Source organism: Cydia fagiglandana, chromosome 3 (genome assembly GCF_963556715.1).
Source record: "Cydia fagiglandana chromosome 3, ilCydFagi1.1, whole genome shotgun sequence".
NCBI lineage: Eukaryota > Metazoa > Arthropoda > Insecta > Lepidoptera > Tortricidae > Cydia > Cydia fagiglandana.
The window spans coordinates 23,350,512-23,370,689 of record NC_085934.1 but is presented as its reverse complement, the minus strand read 5'-3'; the positions used below and the strand labels follow the sequence as shown (position 1 = coordinate 23,370,689).

General features: G+C 37.9%; 1 protein-coding gene across 5 annotated transcripts in view; it reads right to left on the bottom strand.

Moving 5' to 3' along the window:
* LOC134680395 (solute carrier family 12 member 6) overlaps nt 1–20,178 on the bottom strand; it is a 524,938-nt gene that overhangs the window by 26,313 nt on the left and 478,447 nt on the right. For all 5 annotated transcript variants that reach the window (XM_063539520.1, XM_063539523.1, XM_063539522.1 and 2 more), the window contains exon 3: nt 14,727–14,797. In XM_063539520.1, coding sequence (XP_063395590.1) covers nt 14,727–14,797 — 71 coding nt within the window. The remainder of the gene's footprint in view (nt 1–14,726; nt 14,798–20,178) is intronic.

The window sequence follows — 20,178 nt, the reverse complement described above, 5'->3', positions numbered from 1 at the left end:
GTTCTTCATTCTATACGAAGAACGATTTAGCGTCAACGGCTCCAAATGTATGGGGTGTACTTATATTAGTATCCACTAGCGACACGACCCGCTCATTAGATCGAGCAACCTAACTCGGATTTATTACAAGCGCAGGTTAATTTGGAGGGTGTAACGTAAAACGGAACGCGCTTTGGGACCTGAGGAACGCATCACCGATGCTTACCGCGCTCTGGCGATAGCGGAAAAATTATGAAAAGGAAGAAAAGATATGAAAACAAATCTTCATTCTTTTGTTCAGGTAAATTTTATTTAGATATAGGTACATATTATATACAATATACTTTTGAAAGTAAAAAATATACCATGTGACTCTAACCTACATCATTGCCCGAGATGATACCAACGCGAGAAACTCGGTTTAGGGCTCAATTAGACGGCGCCCGAACTCGCACACGATTTTAGTTACATTGCGGACTACTGGACCGACCAATCAAAATATATACCACAATGTAACTGAAATCCGCATACGAGTTATCGGACCTCGAGGTCGCATGTAGATATAGGAGGCGAATGCTCGCTTGCGTTTTAGAAGCGATTAGAGAGCCGGAGCCTGCCTCGTATATTATTCAAGCACGCATCGCTCGCCTCGCCCGGTGCCTACGCAGAATCCAGCCCTGGGGCCCTATTCTAAATGCCTTACTGCCGTATTCGAACTTCAAGATATTCACAAGAGACGACACGTAACGGGTTGGCTTAAAGTAATGAGAATTTTCGTTTTCGGAAATATAAAAAAAAGACAATAGCTATGGGTTTTCGAAATTTTACAATGACAAACAAGAGCATATTTTAAATTACAAGAAAACATTAAATATACAATAACGTCTCCAACATCCGATTTCTCATAACTGTGTTCAAACCCTCTGCGTCATGCTTTGGACAACGTTTTATTCACATTCCATAACTGTTTTGTTGCCGTTATTTTTAATTATTTCGGCATATTAGCTTGTTATCTATATCATACCATCATTCACAATTGCTAACTGACTAAAAATTTTCATAAAATCTGCAACTGATTGATATTTAGAGAAAATTGTTTATGTATCATATTTTGGTAAAATGTATGCAATGACGTTTTTAACTGGTTTTAGGCTCTCGCGGAAAAACGACTAAACGTTTCCAACCCTAGAATATCCCCAAGACTTAAATCAATCGAACAATTTTGGCAAATATTATATACTCTGATATGTAGGTATATTGCGATAGTAGGTAAAAATATTATAGAATAAAATAAATTTTACCGTGTAATTACAAAACGATCAGTCAGAGAGTACTTGGTAGTTTGTCCAAAGTGAAAAGCAAACGGTCAGAAGCATGTTACGTAAACTAACACAAGGGAGGCCAATTACTTTATTCTTGAATTTGGTTCTAATGTTGGATATTGCAATTGATATTGTTCTTCAATATAACATCCAGAAATTCATGGCCATTGTCTTTTTGTTTTTATGTCCGAAAACAAAAATTCTCATTACTTTAAGCCAACCCGTTACTCGTACTAGATCCATTCTAGATACGTTATAGTTTAAATATCAACTAGTTTTGCAGCGCAATTCGGGCAACCAATGTCACTTTTACGTTAGAATAAGATATCTATTAGATGTGAATTGGATCTCTAAGTCATATCCTGTGGAAATCGTTCAAGAGTATCTCCAGAATCGCGCAAATGTCAAATTTGACAGGTTAGATCTTAAACATATCGTTATCGTATCTTGGTGATGTCTAAAAGATATCTAATAGATGTCTATTTCAAAATCCGAATCGAGCCCTTAATGCCGGTTCGTGATTTGCTATCTTTCTTCTGCTCATCTGCTGTATGTTCTTATTTATATATAGATGGATTTACTGGCTACACTTTTTAACATCGTAACCCCTGTAAACTATAAAAGTGAAAATTATTTTTCATCTCTCCTGTTCGGAAAGTTCACCTTTCATAGGCTGATAACCGGGTGGAAAATTGCATTTCCCACCCTAGGGTGGAAAGTAATTTTTTATTTTTATTTTTACTTCGAGCAACGGCTAACAGCCATATTATTCAGTAAAAAGCTCTCATATTAGCTTCCGCATGACTGAAATTGGCGCCGTTTACATTTTCAGGTGATTTGAGTGACTTATATTATATGTTAATAATTTGTTCTAAAGAAATATACTTACCAATAATAAACCTACATTTCTCGTGTTTGACTTTCCTCATAGTCGAAATGAAAAGTAGAGTGTTTAACTCGGGTGAAAGTCTCTCTCTTCGTTCGAGCGCCAAAATTCTCGGGTGAAATGGTTCACTTTCCACCCTTGGTTAACAATCTACTATTACCCTCATCCATAATAGTACATTACTATAGAGGCCGGGACGAAAGGGGTTGCCGGCCGAAGACATATAGACGGCCGAGCGAAGCGAGGCCGGATAGGTCTAAGCGCGGGCAACCCCATTTCCCGCCGAGGTATGTATAGTGCTTTTCTCAAACATGCAATGAAATAAATAAAATAAAAAATCCACGAAAGCCAAGTTTTATTTATGTATAGAAAAATTTAAAAGTAAACTACACCCAAAATATAACCAACACGTACCTATATCATTATCACGCGTATGTTTTACACGAGTCGTGTATATTTACTACCCGTATACTTTCATGTATCTTTGATTTTTTCGCCTTGTATCCGTCTGACTGTCGTTTTCGTCACATAAGTTTACATAGTCTTTCATGTTGATATCATGTTTCACATACATCGTTGCTTTATGCATGGAGTAAATAAGTATAATTTCCACAGTGTTGACGAATTTGTAGTTAGGTACATTCATTTAAAATATGCCACAAAACTGTTTCTAATAAACTGTAAGCCATTTTTCTTAGTTTCTCAAATAATAAAATTGCCATAAGGAACCATATACATACTTCGTCTTTGACTTGGCGGCAGAGGCAGCAAGTTATTTAAAATCAATTCTGCTTACGCTGCCAATTCCAACACCTACGATTACAATTAATATTAATTTCATTATTTCGTCGGAACTCATATTATAGTAAAAAAATCAACAACGCACCATAAATCCAATAAAACAGAATGAACATTTTTCAACTTTACCTCCATAACAATTTAAAAAAAAATAACTACGCGTGTTTGAGTAGACCTTTTTACCGCTAACGTTTAGATGAAATATTTTAAATGTTTTTATTTGTGTAGTTAAATTTATAATTTAAAATTACAGAATTTGGTTAATAATGTATTATATATTAAATTCATGTTGATTTTATACAAATAAAACTGCAAATTATAGCAAACATTGTTTTTTGTTTTTTTTACAGGCGTAGTGGCAGAGTGTGATTACGAACCATAAAGCGAATACTGCCTCTAGTTTTTTTTCATGGATGAATGCCACGATGCTGTGTCACAAATAACTGTGAAATGAAAATTAAAAAAGAGGACTTTGCCGGCCTAGGCCTGCAAGATTTGTATGAAAGTCCATTATCTACCTTTTGTCCTAGCCGCACCTGAAACGTCATACTTCGCAGCCTATTATAAGGAACATAACATCAATATTTCATTGCATGTTTGAGAAAAATTATTTATAGTAATCAATACAGTTACACCCAGCTTCGAAACCGATGTTCTAGATAGTAAGTGGACATTACATACAGTGCAATTCCAGGAGACTTTGAAAAGTACCCTTAATTTCTTTCTGACATCATTCAGTGGCCTCAGTGCATCTCACTCATACAAGTATATGTTAGCGCGGGCATAGATTGAAAGTTGTTACGAATAAATATCTATTGAAAAAACAAAAGTACACTACAGCATTGGTTTGACTAAGTACACTTAAAATAAAAACGATTTTACAAATAAGTAAATAGAGTACCTAAAGTAAAAACAGTTTCTATTTTCAAATTATTTAAATCGTTATTGCAGTTGTTATAAATTAAATACACATAGTAGAGAAACCATTTTTTCCCTTTACGAAATGTTTTCGGGCGCTCCGTGATGTCAAATGAGGTAAACTCACATAGTCCTTTAAACCTTCAAGAAAAGAGTCTACCTACTCCCATCTCTAAGACCGGCAACGCACTTACAACCCCTGGTGTTGCGGGTGCCCATGGGCATGGGCGAAGGTAATCGCTTACCATCAGGTCATTCCTCCCCTCGTTTGCCTCCTGTATCATAAAAGGCCTTCTTTTACACGTGTCTGACTTGCGTTCGTTCGCACAGGCCTAGTATTTCACGTGTGCTCCTTAGCAGAGATGATACATAATTAAACGAATGAGCGTGGTTTATGACGGAGCCTTATCGCACTTACGTTACACAACATCTCGTGAGGAAATACGACGTATAGCTCTCACGGCGATATGGTTATTCGGGCGAACATCCCACAGTTCACCCGACGGGCAACCAAGAGTAATTACCGACAATTTGTCAAACGTGAAGATAGGCGTAGAGAAACCTTCAAAAACGCCTAGAGCTTTAATATCCATCAATCTCAGTTTTATTACTATAACAGCATTTTTCGAGATTGATAACGCTGGGTATTTTCACTTTATTTAGTGTCGGGATAAAAATATTTTTGCGTCAGCTAAAAAATGTGGTTCACGAGAAGAATAGCCCTGTCAGACTAAGGGACAACCAGACTTCAAAACGCTTGTTTTGGAGCGATTGCTCACGATACAAAACTAAGTTAACAACTCATTATCGTCCTGGTCTAATTGCAAAACATTAAAAACGACTTAGGCAAGCTTTAATGATGCTTACTCGTAATTCTTAATACACAATCCGAGTATATATCAACATCCCTATTGTGAAGATAATTAGTAATAGAACTCACAAATTACTGGGCACGGCAAATATAGAGTCTGATTAAAAGTTATAATTAGAAATTTCCTCTTTTGTTAGCTACCGTACCCGCTTTGTAAAAATTCATTATGAAAGGCCTCAGTTCTAATGAACCTTGTATCCTTGACATATGAGCGTGTGTAATCTCGATTAATTAATCAAATTGACGCCGCAGCGAATTTGTAACGCACGAGCGAGATCAAAGATGATGTGATGTCGTATTTCGGCAATATTTCAGGTGGAATTAAGGCGTCGTTTAATACGAGAGCACAATTTCAAGGATTTGCACTTGGCAGAACAAACATGTAGACATTTTAGAATGTTGCCTTAATAAAATAAGGTGGAAAAGGGCATCGGTCGTTAGATGCGCCATTCGGTGCACTTAGCTTGGCGTCTCATCTCGTACAAGCATGTGATTTGATGTGGAAGTGTTTTGGCCATTCTTAAACGTTGGTGGTTGTGTAGAAAAGATGAAAAAGTTATTTTGAATTACTGAAGGTTGCTATGACAAGAGTGTTTTTTTTGTTTAAAAACACCTGAACGAGGTGTTTTTAGATCAGGACAGTTGTGGAAAAGACAGACATTAGTTTCTAATATCATATAACTTATTTTTTCTAAAATTATTTGATTACATACTATTCCATACAGTAATTACTTTCACGAGACTCATTAGATATGAGTCTGGTTTCGGATCCGCGACCTTCAGAAAATTGTTCATGCAAGACATTGTCACGTTCCCATTTCGGGGCACTCAGGCGTTCTCAAAACTTCTTAACGCCATTCAAAACTGATTAGCGAGGGTTACCGCTTCCAAATTAAAACGACAAAGCTCCGTGTGATTTTCGATGCAACATACGACATTTATTCCCCATCATGGCTATGACGACACTAGAAAGCCAAAACGACAAATTCGCGTAGTCTTCGACGCTTCATACGACGTTCGTGTACTAGGAGAACACTCGACCTCTGCAGTCTTGTAACGAGCTCGAGGCATTGATGAGGCCCTCGGCAGACCTTGCTTTGAGGGTGCTTGGATCTTAGACGCGATCAAGGCCTCCCAATATCTCGATATATCGGGCAAGGCGGGCAAACAAAACATGTTAATTAACATTGAACGGATAATTATATATCTCGAATTATTAGATTCTTTGTTAAGTTTGATTTTAGTTAAACCGATTACAAGAATTACGAAAATATAGTCAATTACCAGTATTTCTTAAATATAAAATTGCTGGCATTTCTTGACGAATATCTTAATGTTATATTTATGTGCCTTTAGACCATCGATGCTATCCAGTTTACATGCCAAGTCCTTATATAGTAAGAGAAGGTCACTTTCTTTTAACAAACTCAGCAGACAGTAAAATATTATGTTACAATAAAGTAATCATATTGTGTGACATTGTAGGCACTACAGACGAAAATCAAACTCTTTTCTCTGCTGGTTTTTATTGCGCTAAGTTATACAATTATCATCATGTATGTTACGTGAAGAAAAATATAATAAAGACAAGCAAAGAAAGTTGGGTGGTTTTCTAAAAAAAAAAAAAACGATTCTTTATATAACTGACATAATCGTAACCCTTGAAAACCGCTATACTCAACCAACAGCCGTAGGCAAAGACTGAGAAGTCCTCGTATTTCTCGAGTCTAAAATCTCACAAGATCTCAGCCAAAACGTGGGAAATTACTTATCGATCGCGATGTCGCAGGTCATGCCTCCGGGCAAGATTCTCACCGCACTCTAAAACGCCGTACGTCCCATATTTGGTACATATTTATATGGCTTTTTGCTAGATGTGGGTTCTAAATCCCTCATCGCTATCAGAATACGTAACTACGTTAAAAGTGAGGAAGCAAATGGCGCGTGAATTATTGAGGAGATGCGAGTATCGTTACGCAGGTGGGTTATATGACGCGAAATTAAAATATAAATAAGATGACGGACCACGCTCAGTGTAGGGTTCCGTAGCCGCTTTTACAAAGAAATACACTCGGGCTCAATTTAGATTTAACAACTTGTTATGGTTTTGATACCATCCTCAAAATCGTATAAGTGATTGGCGTGCATCTCACGCACGATCTTCAGTTTATTACGCATGCAACAATGAGCGAGAGCGATCTTCAAGGTCGTAACAAAATAAGATCAAACCCGTAACAAGATGTCCAATCTAAACCGGGCTCAAGGTTTCTATGTTAGCATAAGATATGGACACTGGAAGGTAACTTTTATTGGACGGTTCTTTTGTACCGCGAGGTAACTAGATCACGAACTGTTTTACAGTTGTTTTAAGCGCGGGACACCTCTACGAGTTACGATTTAGGAGCCAATTCAGATCCAATCCAATCAATCATTTCTTATGGCCCTGATCTGGTTTTGATACGATACGATACAGTCAGCATCAAATAGATAGTGAGGGTAAAGGTAGCCAAATATATCTGAACACAATCTTTATTCCTATGATAACAAAGGTGTGCTAAGATATATTTAGCTACTTTGACCGTCACTATCTTTTTGATGCTGACAGTGCATTTATTAGGTCTTCGTGATTGGCGCGCGTCTTACGCACTGAAAATTATGCGCTCCTCAGCCTGCTCATATCTCATGCACCATTCAGCGTGAACGATCTTCAAGGTCGAATGAAAAAAAGATCAAAACCGTAACAATTCGTCAAATCTGAATCGAGCTCTAGATCACGAACTCAGTTTTACAGTTGTTTTATATACGGGACATCTCTAGGAGTTACGCTCCAGTTGAATTTTAATCTTGTAAAGTTTTGCAAAAATACTACACTTTTATCTCGTGAATCACGACGCAATTCTTTTAGAGTTTATTTCGTAAACAAGAATGTATGCATACTAAGTTGTTATTTATGCTTTTATGTTTCGCTATTGTAAAGAGACTTTATAAAAATACATTCAGATTGCATAATGATGACGTTATTTTGATATTGATTTAATCGATAATATGTATTTAAAAAAAAACTATGCAACGAGTAAAACACCGCACCATGCAAAAACTATGTTACTTTCGAAATCGACAATTGTTCCAGTACTCTAAAAAAAGTTAAAGTACATGTTTTAAATTGATTTTCCGATATAATCTACACTTGTTATGGCTAGCGGGGAAATGGTGGATTTGTCCGATTCAAGCGTTAAAACCGGGCCAATAGGATACTCGACTAGATTTTGCTACGAGCCAGTAATGAGCTACGAGGTTACGGCTACGGCGCTACGCTTCGTAGCGCTCACCTACGAGCTACGTTGCCGGCGACACAGGAAATAGTAGTGCTACAGTAAACGACCACCAATTTTGTATTAGTTTTTTTTTTGTTTTTAGAGGCATATTATTATAAATCTAAAGATCTGTTATTGATTTGACAGTTATTGTCTTTCCGTTCGTTTTTTTTATGTCAACCTACCTTTATTTGATAACACATAATAACTAGCGATACAACGAATAGTGCTTTTACTAATTAGAATAGATACCTACAGTTTCTAAAATTTACGAATACGAACAGTGGTTATAATTAAGGTACAAACTTAAACTTGCTGCAAAACCTGCCAAGCAAGTCATAAATTTACAAAAAAATATAAAAAGGATACAGTTTTCAGATTTTGCCTCTACTCGTGCCAATGACATGTTTACTGAATAGTGTTTAGGTAGTGCGAGTTCATACATTTGCTATCAAACACAATAAGGTCATGTGGGGTAAAGGAAACATACTTTATTTTTTTCGAGATAAGAGAAACCGTATGAGAAAAATTCTTCTATGTACGTAAATATATTTAAGTTTTAGTATTACTTTTAGTATTATCATTTAATTTAGTTTTTAATATCTTTAAGTATCTCTAACTGTTTATTTTCCCTACAAGTGTCCACCTTCCTCCACAGTTCCTCTTAACCCAGCTGGCCTTAACTAAAATCGGCCTCAGTAACCTAGCCTGATTTTAATAAGGTCAACTTACAGGCCAATACTTACAGAACGTGCACTGACATCATACCGATATTAGAATGATATTAGAATCATATAAGTTAGCTGTCATTCGTGCGGGCGTCTCTCTTGTGCGTTGTGCTTGCTGACATATCTGAGCTAAATGAACGCGCGAATGACAGCTAACTTATATGATTCCAATGAATATCATTCTAAAATCGGTTTGATGTCAGTGCACGTTCGAATTGGCCTTTAAGTAAAGTAAAAGTTTAGAAACAGGTTGAATTACTGCTTCAATATCTATGTACTGCTACGGCGAGTGCTACGGCGCTAGTAGAGCTCACCTACGTCGTAGCTAACCCGATTTCAATAAGGCGCTCGATTTATTCCGTCCGAGGCTTAACCCGGCTTTAGGGCGCCACATGATGGTATTCCTAGGTTTATCGGTAACCTAGGTCACCGGATAGAATCCAGTCTGTGTGAATCGCATAATACTGATATGAGGGTCACACGGTCTACGAGATACGGTGAAAACGATAGTGCCTTGCAAACATTATGTTATATCGAAGATATATTTAATATAATTGAGAGACTGCCCGATTCCAACTTTAAGATACGTCAATTAATAGATCTAGAAACGATATGGATTAGATGTGTCAGTGTCAAAAGTGACGTTTTTGTTTGAAGAAACATCACATTTGAAACTGACATATCTAATTCATATCGTTTCTAGATCTATTAATTGACGTATCTTAAAGTTGGAATCGGGCCGAGAATCTCTGATGCTGTTTAGCAAAAATGTCAACCCACATTCATTTTGTAATAAAATGTCAACTTTAAGCGTCACGATTTTTGAGTTGACATCTTATTATAAGGTAAATTAGTGTGGGTTAACACATTATTGCTTATCAGCATCTTGACAGTCTAAGGACACAACTGTCTAGTTTCATATCTTAACACGCCTCTATTGCCAAGGCGGTAGAGTGCGTGTTCAGATATTTTTAGCACTTCGGCCGCTCCGATATATCTGATGGCCAGTGTACGTTATCTGTGGTATGTTTGTAGTTACCAGTGAGGGCGGTGAGTAGGGCAACGCACCAGAAAACATTCCGCGGGTCTCGTAACTCTTGCGGGACTTTTACGGCACTTCAGGCTGTTGGTTCAGCAAACGTTATTAAACCTAATGCTATAAATTTCCCCTGGATGGACGCGCGTGAATTTACCCAGAAATGGAGCGCCATTTGAAGCTTACAAAATTTGCATTAATTTAATTTCTAAAGTTAGGCCTGCATTAGGCTTTGGGGGTCGGGGTTGGTATTATATTGCAGTAATATTAGTAATACGAGTACAGTCAGCAACAAAAGTACCTTATCAAACTATGCATCATGGTATTAAAGTATGTACCATTCTCTGATATTTTAACAAACAAAAAATATTTCTATATATAGACACGTTTGAAGGTTTGAACGTGATCTGTCGAGATATATCTAACTGTAAAAGTATTCATGGGTGTCAGATACTTTTAGTGAGATGTTTCTTACTAAGGGTCGGTTGCACCAAACCGTCTGTCACCGTTACAGCAGCGTGTTTGTTTGAAAAACGTCATATTTGACAATGGCATATCTAATCCATATCTATTAACTGAAAGTTCGAATGGGGCGATATTTCCCTGCTGCGTGACGTGACGTTGATCAGTCTGTTAATCGTGGTTGGTGTAACTGGCCCTGAATATTGATTCTGACTGTAGCTACTTACGTCGACAGCTCACATTATTGTGTGCCATTGTGGTGCAATTGAAACAATTTGGATTATGACCAGGAGACATAATCGATTGATTGATTTATTATCGATCTTTCTTTACCTTTCAAATGTTGTCTTACACTGAGTTGCGTGGAAAGGTGAGACGGAGGCCTTTGCCTAGTAATGTACTGGTTGGACAGCAGGGACTGAAAAGGTACCTTTAAAAACGGTTTTGACCGGTCTTTTGAAAAGGTACCCGACCGTTAAAAGTAGCATTTCGGTACCAATATCAATCGGTACCCGTATCCAAACAAGCTTTCGTTCAAACGGTACCGTTAAATAAAAGTACCTTTACGTGTTTTGTTTATAGGTATCCGACCGTTGAACTGGCATTCCATATTGATATCAATACTTTAGGTATCCAAATAAGCTTTAGTTCAAACGGTACCGTTAAATAAAAGTACCTATACGGATATGTTCAAAAGGTATCCGACCGTTTAAATAGCATTCAGGTAATGGTATCATAATTTAGATATCCAAACAAGCTTTAGTCGCAACGGTACCGTTAAATAAAAGCTTACCTCCAAACGGTACCTTTAAATAAAAAAACCTTATCGCGTTTGATCTGATACCCTAATTCTAACCGGTCACTCGCGAGAGCGGGGAGGTAACGCGTGTCTCACTTATATTGTATGGAATCAAAAAAATACAGTTGCCTAAGGACTTCGAAGCAGACCTGGACCTGGACCTGCAAACCCGACTATTTTGGAATCCAAGATGTATGCCGTACACTTTGTCACAAAAGTCGTCATGGGTGTCGTCAATCATGTAACTAAATTCGCCTAAACTTCGTGTGCTCGTTTGATTCGTCTCGACAAGATCTTTGATACTAGGTCATACTCAGGGTCTGATGATGGAGCTGGAAGGTGGTCACCAGTACCAATCAACCATGCAACTAAACCACTTCGTGTTTAGGCTCGTTTGATTCGTCTCGACAAGATCTTTGATACTAGGTCATACTCAGGGTCTGATGATGGAGCTGGAAGGTGGTCACCAGTACCAATCAACCATGCAACTAAACCACTTCGTGTTTAGGCTCGTTTGATTCGTCTCGACAAGATCTTTGATACTAGGTCATACTCAGGGTCTGATGATGCAGCTGGAAGGTGGTCACCAGTACCAATCAACCATGCAACTAAACCACTTCGTGTTTAGGCTCGTTTGATTCGTCTCGACAAGATCTTTGATACTAGGTCATACTCAGGGTCTGATGATGGAGCTGGGTGGTCACCAGTACCAATCAACCATGCAACTAAACCACTCCGTGTTTAGGCTCGTTTGATTCGTCTCGACAAGATCTTTGATACTAGGTCATACTCAGGGTCTGATGATGGAGCTGGGTGGTCACCAGTACCAATCAAACATGCAACTAAACCACTTCGTGTTTAGGCTCATTTGATTCGTCTCGATAAGATCTTTGATACTAGGTCATACTCAGGGTCTGATGATGGAGGTGGAAGGTGGTCACCAGTACCAATCAACCATGCAACTAAACCACTTCGTGTTTAGGCTCGTTTGATTCGTCTCAACAAGATCTTTGACACTAGGTCATACTCAGGGTCTGATGATGGAGCTGACTGACTTTATAGAGTAAGAAGTAAGTTAGGACTTACAAAGTAAAATTCTTGGTACCTACTACGGGATCTGATAACTTTCGAGTGTAAAATCTTTATATATAATGCGCTTGGCCTTGGCAACACATCACGTGAAATATGTTTGGATTTATGCATGTTTGTATTATTTTATTAGTTAGCATTGTTTCGTTTATTTATTAGTTAACCTGTACGGATATGATGGTCATTCATGTCTACGTGACAGGGTGATAAAACGGTGTCCGTCACTTTCTATCCCATGGTGTTAAAAAGTGACAGGTGTTATATCACGTGGATAAAGATGGACCTATCGTTTATTGTTATACATTTATAATCGATTTTTATCAACTTATGGAAATGTCATATGAATCGAAACGACAGACTCGGGCCCCGATTCGGATTTTGAAATAGACATCTATTAGATATCTTTTAGACATCACCAAGATACGATAACGATATGTTTAAGATCTAACCTGTCAAATTTGACATTTGCGCAATTCTGGAGATACTCTTGAACGATTTCCTCAGGATATGACTTAAAGATCCAATTCAGATCTAATAGATATCTTACGCATCTAACGTAAAAGTGACATTGGTTGCTTGAATTACGCTGCAAAAGAGAACTAATTTATATCTAAACTATAACGTATTTAGAATGGATCTAGTACGTGTCGTCTCTTGTGAATATCTTGAAGTTCGAATACGGCAATCGGTCACAACACTGCTTTAAACAAAATAGGTAACTGGTAATACATGGTAAATTATTATCGTAAAATATTCAATTACTATTATGGGGCATGGCACTTATATTCTTTGCATGGCACACTGCGTCCAATTCGCACGACCCGACGTGCGAGCGGGATATCACTATAATACGCGCATAGCGTTGTCTCGCTCAAACTTCGGAGCGAAGTGCGAATCGGACGCAGTGTGCCATGCCCATATGATCTAAAAAAATCAAATATGTTTAAAATTTATTATAAATATATTTTACTGATTTAAGTACTTGACAAGCCCTTATATTATTACGGAATTTGATTTATAATTTCAACGGCCATGCATGTTTACATTCTGTGGGCGTTGTGATGTGATGTGTCAAATGTTTGAACTTAGAAGTAAATCTGACAAGCTATTATTCGGCTGTCCCATAGCAAAACCCAGTAAGTGCATCAGACCAAATTTTACAGAAGAGCGTAACAACATAAAATGTGACAGCCTCAAAAAATGTTTTAAATTTTAATAAAATAAATTTTCTACATGAATAACTACTTAGTAACTATTCCATGTATCAACATCAATATTATATAATAATATTGTATTTATACACGTTTATACCCCTTACTAACTTTGAAAACGTGAGCACCGATGTTTTGTGTTACATATTCCCACTCCAATACCTAGTAGGTACCTAAGTGCTCGTTTTAGGTGTGAACCTGGGTGTATCACTTATCAATATTCAAGACATTTCGGGGTTTTTCCCACTAGTTACCACCAAGTTGTTACCAGTACCTTCCTAGATTTTGTTAAACCGTCACTACACATGCTACTTTACTAGGTTTGAAGGTGTCAAAATCTCCGTTATTTATGCCGATTTTTGAGCAGGTGTCTTTGTAATCGGGTGAGGACTTACTAGGTGGGTCCAAATTAGCGTTAAAAATTTCTGGAAAAATCCCGTTTCTTTCCAAACGGCTCGTTTTTTTCGGATTTTTACGGAAAAAACCATGAGATTTACCGCTTCAATTTTTCCGAATAAAACGAAAAAAGCGACTTAAACAGGTTTCAATCGGTTATTTTTCTCAATACTGGTGACATTTGACATCGGATCGGTGTCAGTGTCAGTTCAGTTCAGTTGTCACAGTTGTGTCATTACGCTTATCAGTCGGTTGGTTTTTTTCTTTAAAAATCCGAAACAAACGGACAAAAACGAAAATTTAATAAATTCTCGAACAAAACATTTGATTTTTCCGGCATTTTCAACGCTAGTCCAAATAACATAAAAACAAATTTTGAGAAATTTGTCATTTACTAGGTTTTGATATGGAACAGCCGTATTGTGCGGTTTGTTTTTCGGTCGGGTACCCTTACCTACTTCAAACGGTTAGCCTTAACGGTACCGTTTCAAAAAGGTACCTGTTAAATTCTATTTGTTCGGGTACCGTTACTGTTGGATACCTATTCAATTGATACCTTTATTTTAGGTACTGGTATTTTTCCGTTTTATTCGGGTACCATTACTGTTGGGTACCTATTCAATTGATACTTTTATTTTAGGTACTAATATTTTGCCGTTTTATTCGGGTACCGTTACTGTTGGGTACCTATTCAATTGATACCTTTATTTTAGGTACTGGTATTTTGCCGTTTTATTCGGGTACCGTTACTGTTGGGTACCTATTCAATTGATACCTTTATTTTAGGTACTGGTATTTTGCCGTTTTATTCGGGTACCATTACTGTTGGGTACCTATTCAATTGATACCTTTATTTTAGGTTACCGGTCTTTTGCGGTTTTTCAGTCCTTGTTGGACAGTACTGGTTAATAACTTACATGGTAGAGGTAGAGGTTGGTGTCGCATCCCTTGTCCTTGTCTTTCGGCAGGCCATGCTCGTCGGTGTCGCCTATCAACAAATAGAAAAAAAAACAATTAAAATTTATTACATCACATTATAATAAAAAGAAGAAGAAGAAGAAAGTCATTTATTGTAATAACCTTCTACAAACAGCGCCACTTAAGTTATAAAAAAAAGAGAGAAGAACTTACTCACTAAAACACTTAAAGCTACAGGGTAAACATACAGGGTAAAAACACTAGTCAACGTATTTTGTACCGTGAAACCATCCTATATTGCCCTGTAGGGTAAATAACTATTAAAAGCAAAATGTGGCTGCATTGAAATGAAACAACAAACTCCTTGCTAACGAATGCTCGCTAGAAATAGCACTTACCATTTGGTCCAACCAAACTTAACGGTGCTAGCTCTCTTACAGCATAACATAAACACGTCGGAGCAAGCCAGTGCACGTCAAGCATATAATAAGCCCGTTGTATACCGTCTTGTTTATAGCTGAATAAACCTAACCAACCTAAACTTAGTTATCACGAAATTTGCACGATTCTCAACTGCGTATTACAGCTCACAAACCATAGATTTGTTTATTTTTTGTTGTCGTGCATAAAAGGAGGCCTGTGACCATATAATAGTTGGAATTGTATAGGCTGAATTATTAGGTATATTATGTTCGTTTATTAGGGTTCCGTAACTTAAAAGGAAAAAACGGAACCCTTATAGGATCACTCGCGCGTCTGTCTGTCTGTCCGTCTGTCACAGCCTATTTTCTCCGAAACTACTGGACCAATTAAGTTGAAATTTGGTACACGTATGTAAATTCGTAACCCAAGGATGGCCACGTTTTTTTATAATTTTATAATACATAGGTTAGAAGTTATTTAATAAAATAGCCAAAAAATTACCATTTCCCCCCTTTATCTCCGAAACTACTGGGTCTAAAATTTTGAAATAAATACATAAAATAGTTTTTTAACTATAGATGACAGGAAAACCTTTTATAAATGTGCAGTCAAGCATGAGTCGGAATTATGTACGGAACCCTAGAAACGCGAGTCCGACTCGCACTTGGCCGGTTTTTTATCTTGGGTCTTAGGTTAGGGTACAAAAATATGAAACTAAAAGTAAAATATAAAAACACTTACAAAACAATAAAAAACATATATAAACACATTTTTATTATAAACCCTTCTTGCATGGATAACTCAAGTGTTCAGTATACATTTCATGTTTTAATTCTGAAGGCTCCTGACAAGAACATAACACGTCCCGTCTAATTCCGTAGTCGTGTAGGCACATAAAGGCGTGGCAGACAGACGTCATTGCCGAGGGGCCCGATTACTGGACAAAAGTACATATTCCACCAGTTTCTCAAACATAAGTAGGCGAGTCGAACTACATTTATTCTTACAATAACTTGGCATGAATTTACGTAACACCGACCGTAAGTAACCGCCGACTCTCGTTAAACTGATCGAGTTCTGTACCCCACTGTCCGATTCGAACTTTAAGATACGTCAATTAATAGATCTAGAAACGATATGGATTAGATATGTCAGTGTCAAATGTCTCGTTTTTTCAAACAAACACGTCACTTTTGATACTGACACATCTAATCCATATCGTTTCTAGATCTATTAATTGACGTACCTATCTTTACTGTACCTATAATTACGTACCTAGTTCGAATCGGGCCGCTAGTGTTTTCATTCGATAGCATGACATGACGTACACGTTTGAGTTAAGGGTCATTTTGAATGGGATTTTGACTTTCCAGAACGTCCCGTACACGACACGTGTTTAAATGAAATTTACACTAGTCAAGTTCTTACTAACTCTGCTCACTCGTACCTACATGTAACATGTGTTGATACGCTGGCCCCATCCCACGTCCTGGCCCCTGTTTCACCAACGTGACAGGTGCGACGAATTGTAAAATCACTATTTCTGACGTCACAGGCATCCATGGGCTACGGTTACGGCTTACCATCGGGCGGGCCGTATTCCTGTTTGCCACCATCATTGTATTATTAAAAAAAACTTTATGATATCGGAAAAAAACCGATATTTCTCTTGCTAAGTTTATGACAATTGTCACAAGAAACACTACAATTGTCACGAAATTCCGACATATAATTCATTACCTGTCAAGAATTACCTACAATTCTTCTAAATCTTTGACAATTGTCAGAAACTTCGCAGGAGAAATATCTGTTTTTTTCCGATATAATAAAGTTTTTTAAATAATACAATGATGGTGGCAAACAGGAATACGACCCGCCCTGTGGTAAGTGGTAATCGTAGCCCATGGATGCCTGTGACGTCAGCAACAGTGATTTTACAATTCGTCGCACCTGTCACCGATGTGAAATTGGGGCCTGGGCTCTGCCAGGAGGCCGGGGACCGCAGCAGACAACGCCCAAATTACCAAGTGTCGCAAATACGCATTCTTGAAACCGAATTATGTATTTGCGGCACTTGCAATTGAAACTGTCGGTCCTTGGTCGTCAGACACCAAAAAACTAGTTAAAGAAATTTCTACCAAACTAGTCTGGGTGTCCGGCGACCTACGAGCTGCCCCTTTTTTTTCACAAAAACTCAGCCTCGCTGTGCAGAGGGGGAACGCGGCCAGCGTCCTGGGAATAATGCCTCAGGCTAATTTCGGGCTAGATTTATGATTTATTTATTTTGTTATTTAATATCATCTGTTTTAATAAATTTAATAATCTACTTATACTGGCTAGTAAGAGTCGGCTCGCCGTCGCTTGCAACAAATGTAACACAGCCAGAGCACAATAGTGGCAAATGGCGAAGTGAATCAAGGCGGTTTATTCTATACAGCGTTTCAATTGGCCCCGCGCGTGCCCGGCCCACTCATAGGACCAATACTTTATTTACTCGCATTAGTTAAGCTTGTCCTACATACCGATGTTTTCCTTGTTTCTACATGTATATAGAGCAATTTACTTAGGTCCGGGTTCTTCTGTGGGTATACCAAAAAGTAAGTGCCCCATATTATAAAAGGGTAGTGTTCTAATTCCTTGCGACATAAAATTATTACTTTTGATTCGCGCGGTGTTATAAAGTGCGGTTTTGCCTTATCACACAAAGTTTGGCATTAGTTAACTATCTCGTCTAAATATGCCATACAGATTAAAAATAATGTAAACAAAAAAAAAAGAATTATTCGGCTAACGAAGTTCATTGAAATCTATGAGCAATCTATAGGTTTTGTTGTATATATGTTTCATTGTATATATTAATATTATTTTGAGATCTATATGAAAACATAATCTATATCTTGTAGGTAACACCATAGTAATATTTGATCGTAAGGGTCGTGAAACCAAGCACGAAAATGATTCAATCACTTTAAAGTTCCGCTCCAAATTTATATAGATTACTCACTCTAAACGAGCGTAGTTAATCAAATGCCTGTATTCCCGATACTTACTAGACATTCGCTCCAGGCCCTGTTTTTACAAGCTTTGATTTAACTTTCCCTGTAAGTATGTGTTAATACTTATACATGATTACAGGGAAAATCTAATGTTAGTGAAGGTCAAATCTTAGATTTCTGATTGAGCTGAAATTTTGCAGACGTTATGTAAAATTGTAAATCGAATGACAATTCAATATTATGATAACATGGAGCTGATCTGATGATGGAGACAGGAGGTTGCCATGGGAAGTCTTTGATAAAACAACGCATCATCATCATCATCATCATCATCTCAGCCATAAGACGTCCACTGCTGAACATAGGCCTCCCCCTTGGACCTCCATTCGTACCGGTTGGAAGCCACCCGCATCCAGCGTCTTCCGGCGGCTTTAACGCATACTTATTGTATTTCGACTTGTTAGAAATGTCTCGACGAGTACGAGTATTAGTTGCCTATGGAATGAAAAGTACAGCGAAGTCACCTAGAGATGGAAGCTTGTACCATAAATGAATTTTTTTCCAAAAACTTATTTTGATTAACCACTAAGTAGTGTAGTTTGCCTCGTTTGGTGGTTACCCGAATGAAACCTTTTGTAATCATACCTATATACTGGTTATTGAGGCGATAGCTAGCCCCTGGTCGGCCTCCGGAGACATTAGTCCGACAGTCCCAGCAAACACAACTTGAGGCCAGAATTAATGAAGGGACGTCGCCGCGTCTCCCGCCATTTATCACCGCACACACACACACGCACATACAAAACCAAAGTATCAATAGTACTTGGCTGTTTCACTCCTACTCGCGTCCGACAATATATTTGTCACTGTCTGAGTACTGTTAATATTCTGGTTTTACGGTTCGACACGTTCGTGTAGAAAGTCACAAATCAAAGCACTCCGGTAACCTCAAACAATGGAAGGTTAAAACAAATGACGATGGCAGAACTTGCGTGCAAAGATCGCCGATTTAATTTAAATTGTATCCGCGTGCAAATAGAGCCAATTTAATTCAAATTCAATCTGATATTCAATTTTGCGCTTTCAATCTTAACGTATAAAAGGCAAAAAGCGCGTCATATATGCGATGCGAATTTGACAATCTGTTTATTGTTTTTGCATAAATGATGGCATTACCTTACCCATTTATTTTAATTAAAATAATAACGTTTAGGTGCGTCTAATGTAGCTTTCTCTTCTTTTGCAATCGGTCAATCTGCCCTATTCGAACTTAAAGATACGTTAGCTAATAGATCTTGAAACGATATGGATTAGGTATGTCAGTGTCAAATGTGACGTTTCTTCAGAGAAAAATGTCACTTTTGACACTGACATATCTAATCCATATCGTTTCAAGATCTATTAGCTGACGTATCTTAAAGTTCGAATAGGGCCGAATGTGTTCAAGTCAATAAATTACCAAGGAATAATGTAAACTGGTAGCGGACCTGGGTAAAGGCCTGGAGAACGCTAGGTAGAAGTCTGTAAATTGGTACGTCATTTAACCTGTTAACGAACAGTCTTTCATTTTCGAAAACTTTTGGCTGTAGCGGCGAACAAATAGGTATTTTATGACACGACAGGCATATAATATGATGGCACACTTGTCATGTCATACGTTAACGTTAAAACATTCATGACACGCCTGTCGTGCTATCCGCACCGAACCGGTTAACTTCATAAAACCAGCTAGTACTTAATCTCTTTGCCCAAAAAATAATATTTTCATTTTGAATTACTCCCTAATTGGTCGTTCGCAGTTAGGGTATATTCCGCGTTGCAGCAGGCGTGGCTCACTCCGCGATTTGGTCGCTTTGCTACAGGTAGCTAAAAGTACATCCGTTCCACCCCAATTTTGGGGAAAGCCATAAGCCGCGCGTGGCGCTGTCGCCACCTAGCGGCCATATCTGTGCTGCTCGTAACAGACGCGTTTTGTTAGACAGTGAGTCCTCTGTACCTAGTACTATTATTTATTCTGTGGTTGCAGTATAGA